We start from the raw sequence: 14006 nt of genomic DNA, 5'->3' as shown, positions 1-14006 counted from the left end.
AAAAAAAAAAAAAAAAGTATACAAGACATAAGAAATAGAAAATTATTTGCTGATAGCATATACGTTGTACAGTGTATTTTGGATGGAAAATTCACTTGTATACTATAATGATGTATAGTGAATTAATGTAAAAAATAAATAAATTTAAAGAGAAAAAAACCCATGAGTCTATAACTGAGGCAAATGTAGACAAATAAATAATAGCAACTAACCCTGTAGCTCATATTATTCTTCCCTAAATAAACTGTCCTTGAAACTATTTTCGTATTAACATAATTTTCTATTTTTGTGTCACTAAGATCTATGTTTAGTGTCATATAAATCACCTTAGCATAGGTGGCATCCGACATGACACTTTATGAGGCTACGACATAACTGCTATTACTTGAACTTCAGTTCCAAAGTTATTCTGTGTATTTACTGCAGTAAAACCAAAGAGGGCCTGTCCACTGCTCACTCCTAAAATAGTCAGTCGTGGGCCAGCAGATGGCGTGGTGGTTAAGGAGCTGGACTCCCACATGGCCAAGGGAGCCAGAGCCTAGCAGCTTGCTTTCTCACTTTCTCTCTCTCTGGTCAAATTTAAATAATAAATAAAAAAATGAATAAATAAAATCATTCTTTCTAAAAAATTCAATCACAAAAAGTTCACCCTCTTTCTGCTTTACTAGTTTTTAAAAAGTGTATGGAGGAACCAGTAGTTAGCGTAATGGCTATGTTGCTGGATTCCCACATAGTCGACCGGAGTTCGCGTCCCGGACCCGGTGGCTTAAAACTCAGGCCGGGCGCGTGTGCGTGCGTGCCCAAGATCCCGAGAGGAGAAGGGATTGCGGCGTGACCATCCCCCCTGGGGGGTGATTTCTCACTTTCTGTCTCTATATCTCTCTCTGTCTGGCGAGCGCACACGTCCTATAGAAAAAAACCTCTAAAAAAAAAAGTGTATGGGAAAAACCACCAAATCATCAGTATTTTAAAGGAATTATTTAGCTAAATGATGGAGTCTAAAATAAATCTGCTCATAAGTAACAGAGCACAAATGCACTCTTGCAGCTCTCACCTAACAATCAAACCAGCTGGATGAACTGAACATACCTCATGACTTTTGAAAAAACTCATCAGAACCCTGAAGATGAAGAGATCCTCATGAACTTAATCACAAAAAGAAAAGAAAAGAAAAGAAAAGAAAAGAAAAGAAAAGAAAAGAAAAGAAAAGAAGAAAAAAGAAAAGAAAAGAAAAGAAGAAAAGACTAACAGCTGAGTGGCAGGAGGAGGAAGTAACCTCACAGAGGAGGCTAAGGGATGCAAGAGTAGAGAAATCTTCAGAGGAAACAGAAAGGCAGATCCAGGACTGGAGAGCAGAGGAGGCTCCCAGGGATGCAGAAATGCTGCTGAGTGGAGTGGAAAGCAACAGAAACCTCCCACGGTTCCAAAAGCTGGTGGCACAGCTGTGCTTAGAACCCTGTTAAAGAGAAAGTCTGTGTCACTCCCTCACCAGAGGTGCAGGCAGTGAGTGGTGAAGTGAATTTAACCGAAGTTGCAACAAAGCTTTAACCCGGCTCAATGACAGATTCCACTGACAAAGGCCCCCAAACAAGCAGCCTGACAGAAGAAGGGGTGGCAGGACTATTTCTAGAGATAAATATTCTTTAGCTCAGCATCTCCAGTTCCTTTTTAAACAAACTGCCCTGTATATAATAAAAAATTACAAGACACATAGAAAACATGAGCCATGTTTAAGAGAGAAAAGACACAATAGAAGAAGATGACCCAGATGCTGGGTTCACCAGGAGGCCCTTACGGTAAGTACAGTAAGTGTGCTAACTGCTCTCGAGGAAAAGCTAGACGACATATGTGAAGAGATGGGATTTCAACAGAAAAAAAAATTGTTTGAAAACTATGATAAAGAACCAAAGGAAATGTAGATATGAATATCTGGGCATCAGAAATGAAAAATTAATTAAACAAGCTTAACAGACTAGACAAAGGAGACCGGAATTAGGTTAATAAAGAGTGTCCTGGGTCGGCCGATGGCATGGATTAACGTGGCTGGATTTCACGGCCGATCATGCAGTTTGAGTCCCGGACCTGGCAGCTTGAAAACTACACCAGGAGCATATGCACGCCTAAAAGCTCAAAAGGAGGGGACATGAAGTTAAAGGGATTGTGGTGTGACCATTCCCATGAGGGTTGGCTTCTCCCTTTCTCTCTCTCTCTCTTTCTCTTTCTTCAGTGACTGCATGGGCAATTTAAGAAGAAAGAAAAAGTATCTTAACTGAAACAAAACAGAAGAAACAGAAAGGAAAACAAAGTGCCTGAGATCTGAAGAAATATATAAAGCACTAACATAAGTATAATTTGCGTTATACAAGAAAGGACAATCAACCACAACGAAGACTAAGTGCAGGAGACTGAACTGGTGAAATAGCACTTTATGACTTTTGACTAAAACATTGCTGATTTTCTTCTAGGCTTTGTTTTCTGGTTTTAAGGATTTTTGTCCTGTCTTGAGCTGCTGATAGGTTCATGTACCTACTATTTGAACAGAATCCCAACCTGTTTCCTGGCTTTCAGTTTTAAGCAAAGTTCCTGAGCATGTTTTTTGATTTATTAAAGCTAGAACTACTTTTCTTGAAATTAAAAAAATATATTTAAAATACCTATTTAATAGGACCATAGTAAGCTATATAGCATCAACTAGGTGCTACCTTGTAGTATATTCATTCTACTCAGAGTTTCGCACGTAAAGTCAGACATGTACTCACAGATATGTATATACCAGCTGAACTTGTTATTGAAAGTAGTTAGATTATTTAAGAAATGTTGTGAATCAATAAAACGTGGGGGAAAAAAGGAATGGAAAACAACTGTAGACACCTGAGATAGTGTGGGAAGAGGGTGGGAGATGGCAGAGGGTGAGAAATAGGGGTTAAAAAAAAAAAAATATATATATATATATGGGGACCAGCAGTTAGCGTAATGGCTATATCGCTGGACTCCCACATAGTTGACCATGGTTCGAGTCCTGGACTCGGTGGCTTAAACTCACGCCAGGCACGTGTGCGCAAAAAAACCTCTCCAAAAAAAAAAAAAATATATATATATATATGTGTGTGTGTATATATATATATCTATATGAAACTAGAAATGGAAAGTTATTGACGATAACATGTATGATTAAGCCACTATGCAGTATATTCTAGATGAGAAATCATATTTTGTATGCTGTGACGATGCTCAGGGAATGAATGTAAATTAATTAATTAATTTTTGAAAAGTTTCAGAAAATTAATTAATTAATTAAAGAAAAAGGACAGAAAATATTGAATATTTTTCCAATATAAGAAGATAATAGCTGAGAACTGATGAAAGACATTAATTCAAAGACTCATGTTACTCTGAACTCTGTGTCACATCATAACAAATGTGTATTTGGTCTGACCCCAGCTCCTGGCACAGAGCTCCTGAAACGTTATAATTTCCCAAGTGATAGGTGTATCTTCTGTTGTAATATTTGGCTTTTGGCCACAGGTCCTGGCACAGAGCTCCTCATCCCTTGGAATTTCCTCGGCCACGGTAGGAGCACCTTTTGTCCCAGGGAGGAGACTCTTGGTGGGTTATTAAAAGAGGGCTGGTCACCAGAAAGAAAAGGCAATGGTTAGAGGCTTGGAACTTTCGGCTGTAGGGCCCCCTATCTTTAAGGAAGCTGGAAATAATTGACTGGACCGATGTGAAGCCTCCATAAAAATCCCTAAATTGGGGCCGGCAGGTGGTGTGATCATTAAGGGCACTGGACTCCCATATGGGTGACCACAGTTCGAGTCCTGGACCTGGTGGCTTGTTCTCTCACTTTTCCTCTCTCGCTCTGTCCCTCTCTGGTCAAATTGAAATAAAATAAAACAAAATAAAATAAAATAAAATTCAATAAATAATTCTTAAAAAAAAAAAAAAACCAAAACCCTAAACTATGAGGTTTAGAGAGCTTCCAGGTTGTCAAACACCTCTATGTGCCAAGAGGGTGGAGCACTCACACTCGACAGAGAGAGAAGCTCTTGCCCTCGGGACCCCTTCAGACCTCATACCTGGTTGTTCATATGTGTGCTTTATCACATCCCTTATTACGTTATGAATGCAACAAACTGCTTCGTAAGTGCTTCCCTGCATTCTGTGAGCCACCCTAGTAAATGACTGAACCCAAGGAAGGGGTTGCAGGAGCCTCTGGTTTACAGCAGTTGATGGGAAGCATGGGTGACAACCAGGGTTTGCGACTGGCATCTGAAGTGGGGTGCAGTCTTGTCGGACTGAGCCCTGCACTAACTCAGGCAGATTGTGTCAGAAATGACTGAACTGTAGGACTGGGTAACCGGCTGGAGTCCAGAGAGCTGCTTGGTGTGGAGAAAAGCCACATATCTGATAAAAGAAGTCTTTTCTTTTTTTTTGAGAGATTTTCACTATAGGGCGCGTGCGCTCGCCAGACAGACAGAGAGAGACATAGAGACAGAAAGCGAGAAGTCACCTCCCAGGGGGGATGGTCACTCCGCAATCCCTTCTCCTCCATTCTCCTCTAGGGATCTTGGGCACACACGCACACGCGCCCAGAGTGAGTTTTAAGCCACTGGGTCCAGGATGCGAACTGCGGTCGACTACGTGGGAGTCCAGCGACATAGCCATTACACTAACTGCTGGTTCCCAAAAGAAGTCTTTTGTGTTGAAAATATAGCAGGAAAAAATGCTTATTTTCTTCCTATTATCCATTCTGAAACCTCCAACCATGCAAGAGAAGCACAAAAATCTTGCATCTTACATATAGGTAACGACAGTGTAAGTCATGTGACTTTTCAAAGGCAACAACAGAATGGACTATTTTTTTTGTTGTTGTTGTTGAGGATTTTGCCTTCTAGCACATGCGCTTGCTGGAAAGAGAGGGTGACAGTGAGACGGAAAGTGAGAAATTATCTCCTTAAGGGGGATATCCATGCCACAATTTCACCTCTTCAATTCTCCTCCAATGATCTTGGGCATACATGCACACAACATCCAGTGTGATTTTGAAGCCTCCGGGTCTGGGACTTAAACTGTAGGTGACTATGTGGGAGTCCAGTGACATAGCCACTACACCATCTACCATCACCCTGAAATGGATATATTTAAAGCGGTGAAAACAAATTTGTCAACCTAAAAAAATGCTCTTTGAAAATGAAGGAGTAATAAAGATACTGTCAGAGATAAAGCTGAGAGAATTAATCTCTAACAGGTAGCATTCTAAAATGCTACAGTGGATCCTTCAGAGGAAGAGAAATATCACCAGATGAAACACTGACCTGCGGAGAGGAGAGAAGAACACTGGAAACAACATTTAAATACGTGAACACGTAGAGAAGAGTGATTCTTAGTAGTTTCACTTTGTACACAAACAAATATATGTATTAAGTTCCTTCACAAGCTACCGACTTTTTAAAGCACAAACAAGAGGGACCAGCAGATGGCATAATGGTTAAGTTGCTGGACTCCCACATGGTCGACTGTGGTTTGAGTCCCAGACCTGGTGGCTTCAAACTCACGCCAAGCATGTGTACGTGCGTACTGAGGAGACTGGAGGAGAAGGTATCGTGGCACGGCCATCCCCGCCAGTAGGTGATTTCTCACCTTCTGTCTCTCTGCCTGTGTCTCTCTAGTGAGCATGAGTGCCCTAGGGCAAAACAAAACAAAACAGAAAAACCCTCTCTCTCTTAGAAATTAAAAAGCACAAATAAGAACACTGTACTGTGGGTTTTATAGTGTATGTAGGAATTAAATATATGAAAACAAGATCATAGTGGCCAGGACTGGCTACCCAACAGACACTGGAGCAAGGCTTCTGCACGGCTGTGAGGCAGCATATTATTATTTAGAGGCACGCTTTGATATAATGCGCATGTCGTAATCTCCAGAGTGACCATTATTTTACTGGTAGTAAAGTAGTACAGCTAAAAAGGTCAACAGAGTAGATAAAATGGAGTACTAAAAACATACCAGATTTACCCCAAAGAAGGAAGGAACAGAGAAACAGAACAAATGAAATACCAAGAAACAGATACTAAGATAGTGAGCATAAAACCAGCTCTATCTACATAATTATAAATATTCTAATCATTCCAATTAAAGAGCAGAGACGGTCAGAAAATATTAATGATTCAACTATATAAAGTGTGTTTTCTGGAAACAGAAGAAAAATACAAGTTAAAAGCAAAAGAGGGAACCAGCAGTTAGCGTAATGGCTATGTCGCTGGATTCCCACGTAGTTGACCGCGGTTCGTGTCCCAGACCCGGTGGCTTAAAACTCACACAGGGTGCATGTGCATGCGTGCCCAAGGTCCCGAGAGGAGAATGGAGGAGAAGGGATTTCAGCGTGGCCGTCCCCTCTGGGGGGTGATTTCTCACTTTCTGTCTCTCTGTCTCTCTCTGTCTGGCGAGCGCACGCGCCCTATAGCAAAAATCTCTCCAAAAAAAAAAGAAAAAGAAAATAAAAGAAAAAGAAAATTGTAGAAAATTGTCAGAAAAGTTGATTGCAATGTAAGCCTAACACATAAGAAAACTGGCATAAGTACATTAAAGGAGGACAAAGTAGACTTCGAGACACACAGAGGACATGATGATGAAAGGACTGATTCATTAAGACATTACACATATAAATGTATATGAACTTAGTGACAGAGATTCCAATGCGTAATACAAATTGACAGAAATGAAAGGGGAATAAAGGATTCCACAGTCATCGTTGGCATTTCAAACATCCCTCTCTCAGCAAATGGTAGAACCCATCAATAAAAACGTCAAGAGTGCATGATCCGAACAAGCATCAGCTAGCTGGACCCGGTGACACCGACAGGACACTGCATGCAATGACTACAGAGCACGCTTCGAGTCTATGTGAAAGTGGGCTGAAGGAAGAAAATCATAAAGGTGGAAATTGACTTTAAATAAAATTGGTAATTCCCTGGCAATACTGACACAGAGAAAAAAGAAAACATACAGAGCCAATGTAAGGAATGAAAGAGGGCAATTACTATATACCCTTCTGGCATTAAAAGGACATTACCAACTTTACACCTGACACCTTCGATTAAGTGGACACATGTTTTGAAATATGCAACTTACTAAAACAGACAAAGAAACAAACGAACTAAGTAGTCCTGTGTCTGGGAATTAAATTGAATCCCAAAGAATATTTCAGCCTTAGATGGTTAATTGGTAAATTCTATTCAAAATATAAAGGGGCCAGCCCATGACCTGGTGGTTAAGGTGCTGGATCCCATATGGCCAGCCATGTAGTTTGGGTCCCAGACTTGGCAGCTTGAAAACTACAGGGACGTGTGTGTGTGTGTGTGTGTGTGTGTGTGTGTGTATGTGTGTGTATGTGTATATGTGTGTGTGTGTGTATGTCCAAATCACAAAAGCTGAGAGAAATGGAGAAGGGATGGTGACTGTGGGGGTGCTGTCTCACTTTCTCTCTCTCTGACAAGTGCACACACCCTCTGACAAATTTTTAAAAAATTAAAAAGTCAAGGAAAGGAGCCAGCAGGTGGTGTGACAGCTAAGGTGCTGAACTCCCTCTCACATGGCTGACTGCACGGAGTCTTGGACCTGGAGGCTTGAAATTCATGCTGGGCATGTGTGCATGTGTGCCCCAGACCCCAGCAGGAGAGTGGAGGGGAAGGGACTGCAGTATGGCCACTCCTCCAGGGGGTGCTTTCTTCCCTCTCACTGTCTCTCTCTCTTTCTCTCTCTGACAAGGGCACACACCCTATGGCAAAAACAAAAACACAAAACAAAACAAAATTCAAGAAATAACCCACCAGTCCTACGCAAACTCTCAAAGCAGAAGACAAATGAAAACCTCCAAACTCCCTTTATGGGGTCAGTAAAACCCTATATCCAAACTTGATGAATACTTTAAAAGAGAATTACAGAGCAATATTCCTCATGAATATAGATGCAAAAATACTGAACACAATGCTAGCAAAGCAAATACGACATATAAAAAGTATAATCCATGGCAATCTCAACTTAGATTTATCCCATGAATACAGGGTTGATTTGACAGAGAAAATATTAATCAAGGTAATTCACAATATTAACAGGAGAAAACAGAAAAAAATATGATCACATCAGTAAATGAAGAAAAGTGACAAAAAATTCTATACCTATTATTTGAAAAATTTTAAAAAGTAGGAGTAGAAAAAATCACTTTGGTAAAGGATATTCGTAAAAACCTACAGCTAGCATCATCCTTTAATAATGAAAGATGAGAGCTTCTTCCTAAAAGACCAAGAACAAGGCAGTAGTGTCCATTCCCACTACGTCTATTAATAAAACGGTGCAATGAGGCAAGAAAACGAAAATGAAAACCATAGAGATTTCTGTGAAACTGCCATTACTCACAGATGAAATGATTATATACATGAAAACTCAGACCTACAAAACCCTCTAGGACTAAGTGAATTGGGGAAAGTCACAGGATACAAGGCCGACATTTTGAAAATGGAAGTATATATATATTTTATATACTAGCAACCATCATTAGAAAATAAGTTTTCAACAGCATGGGACAACCAAATATTTAGGAACACATCCTAGAACAAAATGGCGCATCTACCTACTAACCATACAACACAGGACCTGGGTGCGTAGTAAAAGTGAACTCTGTACTAGCTTTCCACTTCTTATTTAAATACGAAATTGTTCCCAAATAAAGAATGTTAAAGGAGACATTGCCAGGTACTAGTGGACAAGCTTGAAAATATTACATGGTATGGTGGAATCACTGCTAATGCAAAGGGTAGGAAGGCAGGAAGGAGATCGCTTGCTTTCTTTCTTTTTTTAAGAGAGATTTTTGCTGTGGGGTGTGTGCACTTGCTGGAGAGACAGAAAGCCAGAAAGCAAGAAATCACTCCTGAGGGGGGATGGTCATAGTTCAATCCCTTCTCCTCCATTCTCCTTGTGGAATTTTGGGCACGCATGCACACACACCTGGCGTGTTTCAAGCTGCTGGCTCTGGGACTCAAACTGCAGTCGACTATGTGGGACTCCAGTGATGTAAACACTGCGCCATCTGCTGGCCCCACAGGATGGGAAATCCTCTTAATAGATACATGATGAAATGCTTATGGGGATAGGTGTCGCGATGTCTTGCAATTCAATCACAAGTAATTCAGGAAAAAAATATACATGGATATTTTTATACAGATGCTCCTTGTGTGATGGAGTTACGTCGATAAACCCATGGTAAGTTAGGAACATAAGTGAGAAATGTATCATAAATTGAAACTATCAGCTAATGACGAGGTTATGGCTTCTACTGAACGCATAGCTCTTTCACAGCACTGTAAAGTAAAAAACCTTAAGTCAAACCATCCTAAGTTAGGGAGCATCTGTATACATATTTACACATACATTATCTGCACACATACACGCAGGTACAAATAAAGTACCCAGGGACACAGAGTAAGCGTGTGACCGGGAGAAGGAGCACACAAGATCTAGTGCGAATTTAACCACACGTTAACAAGTCGATAACCGGTGCATTGTCGGGCATCTGTGTTATCGTATTACTCTCCCAGCTTGTGAGGATGGGAAAATATTCAGAACAAAAAGCAGAGAAATAGAAATACCATTATTACTTATTGTTTCAATCAAAAAAATTTCCTCAGAAATACAGTGAAAAGCTACCTCAGAAAAAGTTTACCTTGTTTCTTTAAGAAAAAATACACAATTCTTTAATGCTTCATTTCATGCTACAAAAACTTCTCTGCCATATTCTTCAGCCTAACATTTCAAAGACTGAATAAATTTGAACTTTCATAGTGAATTGATGTTTTTAAATTTGCCAGAGGACATGCACACTCACTGAGAGAGACAGAGACAGACAGAGAGCAAGTAAGAGAAAGTGAGAAAGCACCCACTCCCCCAAAATGGGAGATGATCACACCACAACCCCTTCTTCACTCCCCCAAAATGGGAGATGATCACACCACAACCCCTTCTTCTCCATTTTCCCCTCCTTTCGGGATTTTGGGCACACACGCACATACATCTAGTGTATTTTTCAAGCCACTGGGTCTGAGACCAGAACCATATGTGATCCAGCTACCTTAACCACCATGCTAGTCTGTGAACCACATTTCTTTTTAGTTTTTTCACTATAGGGGGCATACTCTCGCCAGAAAGACAGAAAGAGACAGAGAGACAGACAGTGAGAAATCATCTTTTTTTGGTGGTGGTGGGGGGGGGGGGGCCACAATCCCTTCTCCTCCGTTCTCCTCTCAGGATCTTGGGCATGCACACACGCGTGCCCGACCTGAGTTTAAGCCACCAGGTCCGGGACTCAAACGGCGGTCAACTACATGGGAGTCCAGTAACATAGCCATTACGTCAACTGCTGGTCCTATGTGAACCACTTTTTAAATGAATGCTATGCTAAGGCCAAGAACTGAAGTCTAAATATTACTTACTTAGAAAAAGGATGTATTATAAGTAAGCCAGAAGAAGCTAATTGTTACTATTCTTTTTCATTTCTAAAATGGAAACTAGTCTTCCCTTGGCAATCCAGTTACCTATTTAATATACCCTGCTAGTACAAAAAGGAAAGAATATTAGGGCTACACGGTGAAACCTAAAAAGAATCAAACAGAAACAAAGGGCCATTACTGGCCAGGTGACTTTACTGGTAAGTTCTTCCACACATTACAATGTAAGGTGAGGGTCAGGAAGACTGTGATCCCCAAATCTCACAAAGATAATAAAACAATATAGTACAAACTAGTATCATTTATAAACATAAGCTCTTCTAGCAAGAGCCTAAAACATAATAATCCATAAACGAATGAACCTATTCAACTAATACTTTCTACTTTGTCCTAAGCATAAATGATTACAAATGCAAAAATCTGAAACACAAATGCTAGTGCAGCCCTGTCACAGTAGCCCACGGGAGATGCTGCTGCTTGGCAGGCTGAGGCCATAGGGGAGGCTCAGGTTCCAGTACCCACTCATCCTAAAAAGCTGTGAATGGTGGTGTGAACCTATAGTCCAAGCTGCTCAAGGGTCTAACACAAGAGGATTCAAGCTCACAACCAAAGTGTCCAGCACACTGAGGCCCTGTCTGAAAGACCCAGGCATGGTAGTGTGTGCCTCAGATCCTAGCTACTGGGTGGCTGAGGCAGGTGGATTGTGACATGGCAAGACCTTGCCTAAAAAAACATACCACAAACACACACACTAGTAAATAGTTTGAATAATTCATACATAATATTTTGTACATGTAAAGATGCTAAAGTTAATGGAATTTATTACAAGTTTAGTAGGTTACTGAAAACAAGTTAAGTATACAGAAATCTGTTGAATTCTACATACCAACAATAAATAGAAAATAAAATTTTCAATAACATATCATTACAGTATCACAAAAAATGTGAAACATGTGGAATAAATCTTAGACAGAAAAGACCTTTATCAAAAAATCATAACAAAGACATTCAAGAGGACCTAAATAAATGGAGAAAAGACTACAGATTCACTGTAATCACAATCAAAACCCCAGTAGGTGTTCTTTTATGGAACTGACAAGCTAAGATTATATGGAACTCCATAAGACCAATAATTGTGAAAAAAAAAAAATAAAAGCTAAAAAGGAAAATAAGATATAGGGCCTTGCATTACAAGATATTAGTAGTTACCTTATAAAGGTATAGTAAGTAATATAGTGATATCAGAGATAAAGAGACAAGAGAATAAAATATGGAAAAGTAGTATTGTTTAGAGAAAACATATTGTACACTAAGAAAAGCCAAGAAACTCAATGAAAAAAAAAACCACTAGAACAGAAAAGTATACTCTCTTGGTCCCTATGCGGCACCACAGAAAAGTACTTATCACTACTAGAAGGGTCAGGAAAGTTTCTAGAAGAAATGACAGTCGAGCTGAACCTTCGCACGTACGGAGGCTCGAGCTAACGAGTGCCTGGCGCAGGAACTGCGTGTAATGCTAACAGCTGGAGCAGCAATTTAGGAAGGGCAGCCAGCTGCCAGGAGTAGACAAGAGCTAGCAGCTGGGAGGCATGTGTGCCTTGATTAGGGTTTAGACTTTAGTCTGCAGGCAACAGGGAGTCCTGAAGAGTTTTAAGCAGGCAAATGGTATGATTCCATAAGTTCTTTAGAAATAATATATTTTAAAAGGACATTAGGTACAGAACTTAGGAGTGGGGGAGAGGATTACAGAAGACTAGAGATAGGCAGATGGGCTAAAAGCTGTTCTACTGTCCCAGTGGGAGGGGATGGGGACCTGAACTGAGACTGAAACAGTGTGACAAGGCACAGGTGGACAGAGTAGAGAGATGGAAGAAAGAATCAATCAGTGAGCCTTTCTGACTGACAGATGTCAGGATGGAGATGAGTCATGCAGGCCCTGGAGATTTCTCCCACACTGAGGTTGATGGATTCCCCAAGAGCAGATTTTAGGAGAGAACATTAGTTTGGGACATGTTGAATAAGGCATACAGATGAGGATAGTCACTGGTTTTCTATTGTTTTTTCTTTTCTAATGCCAGAGGGTGTGCGCACTCACCAGAGACACAGAAAGAGAAAGAAGAGGGAGAAAGGACACCCCCTGCGGAGTGGGCATGTTGTAAACTCTTCTCCATTTCTCCATCCTGCAGGGATTCTGAGCATGCATACACATGCCCAGCATGCTTTTCAAGCCTCTGGGCCAGGATGACAACCACAGTTGGCCACATGGGATCTATCTCCTTTAACCACTAGGCTACACAGATGGCCCATAGCTACTGCTTTTCTACTCAAGAGACAAATCATTAAAAACATACCTATTTTTGTCAAACGATGTCCTAGCCAAACGTGACTGCAAAATTGCTGTTATCTATTAAAATAGAACCATTGAAAAACTATGAATGTAAGTATTTATAAGTAAAACAGCAACACAAATTAATTCACAAAGATATAAATTGTTAGAAACACTCACCATGGCAGTTTGGTCACCCAGTTTGTCAAGGCAGGATGCTCTGTGAAGCTACAATATCATAAATACATGTGAATTTACTTTTTCTCTCAGATGATATGAAGTACTTTGTTAGAAGCAATCTAAAACTGCAGTCATTCCCTGTTATTCAATATTACTTCTGATATGCCCTATGGCTTATTCCTAACATATTGTTTTTAAATTTAACATATTCAAGCAAATCTGCTACATATTTAGAAAAAGAGATTATGGCCTGGATAAAGTATATAAATACATTTCAAATACATGTCAAATGATCTATCTATCTATTTTAATTTACTATAGGGAATGTGAGCTTGCAGAGAGTGGAGAGAGCGAGAGAAAGTGAGATAGCACCCCTCAGTTGGGGATGGCCACACCATAATCCCTTCTCTTCCATTCTCCTATTGAGATTTGGGCATGCACACACACATACATGGCATGTTTCTCAAATTACTGAATCTGAGACTAGAACCATGTAATCGGCCATGTGGGATCCAGCTGTCCCAACCACCAGGCTACTGTCAGAGGGTATGTGCACTCACCAGAGAGAGACAGAGAGAGGAGTGGGATTGGAGGAAGAAAGCTCCATCCCATGGGGCATGGTTACACTGCAGTCTCTTCTCCATTTATTCATTCTATTGGAATTTTGGATAGGCACACAAACATGCCCAGCATGTTTTCCAAGCCCCTGGGGCCAGGATTGGAACCGTAGCTGTCCGTATAGGATCTAGCTCCCCTGGCTATGGGGCCAGCCAAATATAAAAGTTAAAAGTTGAGTCCGTCTGTCTGTTTTGAGTTCTCGCTCAGCCTGAGTATGTCACTAGCTTACCTGAAGCAATGTCTCCACAACGTCTTCCACCTTTTCTGAAACATCCAGTTCAAAGACATACTCCATTTTGCCCTAATAAAAAGGGGAAGATATCAAAATGAGAGAAGAGAGCAGCATGCTGAGCCCCTTCACTTTAAGAACATCTGTGCGGCTC

General features: G+C 40.6%; 1 protein-coding gene across 1 annotated transcript in view; it reads right to left on the bottom strand.

The window, feature by feature from the left end:
* Window positions 1–14006, bottom strand: part of NSMAF (neutral sphingomyelinase activation associated factor) — a gene marked incomplete at its 5' end in the record, with an annotated part of 59215 nt that overhangs the window by 31957 nt on the left and 13252 nt on the right. Inside the window, 3 exon segments of the mRNA XM_014589925.2 lie at window positions 12851–12903; window positions 13006–13053; window positions 13853–13924. Of these exon segments, the coding sequence (XP_014445411.1) occupies window positions 12851–12903; window positions 13006–13053; window positions 13853–13924 (173 nt within the window).

This window comes from Tupaia chinensis, unplaced genomic scaffold (assembly GCF_000334495.1).
Source record: "Tupaia chinensis unplaced genomic scaffold, TupChi_1.0 Scaffold000046_3, whole genome shotgun sequence".
Classification (NCBI taxonomy): Eukaryota; Metazoa; Chordata; class Mammalia; order Scandentia; family Tupaiidae; genus Tupaia; species Tupaia belangeri.
The sequence above is the reverse complement of the archived record's forward strand: the minus strand, read 5'-3'. Positions and strand labels throughout refer to the sequence as shown.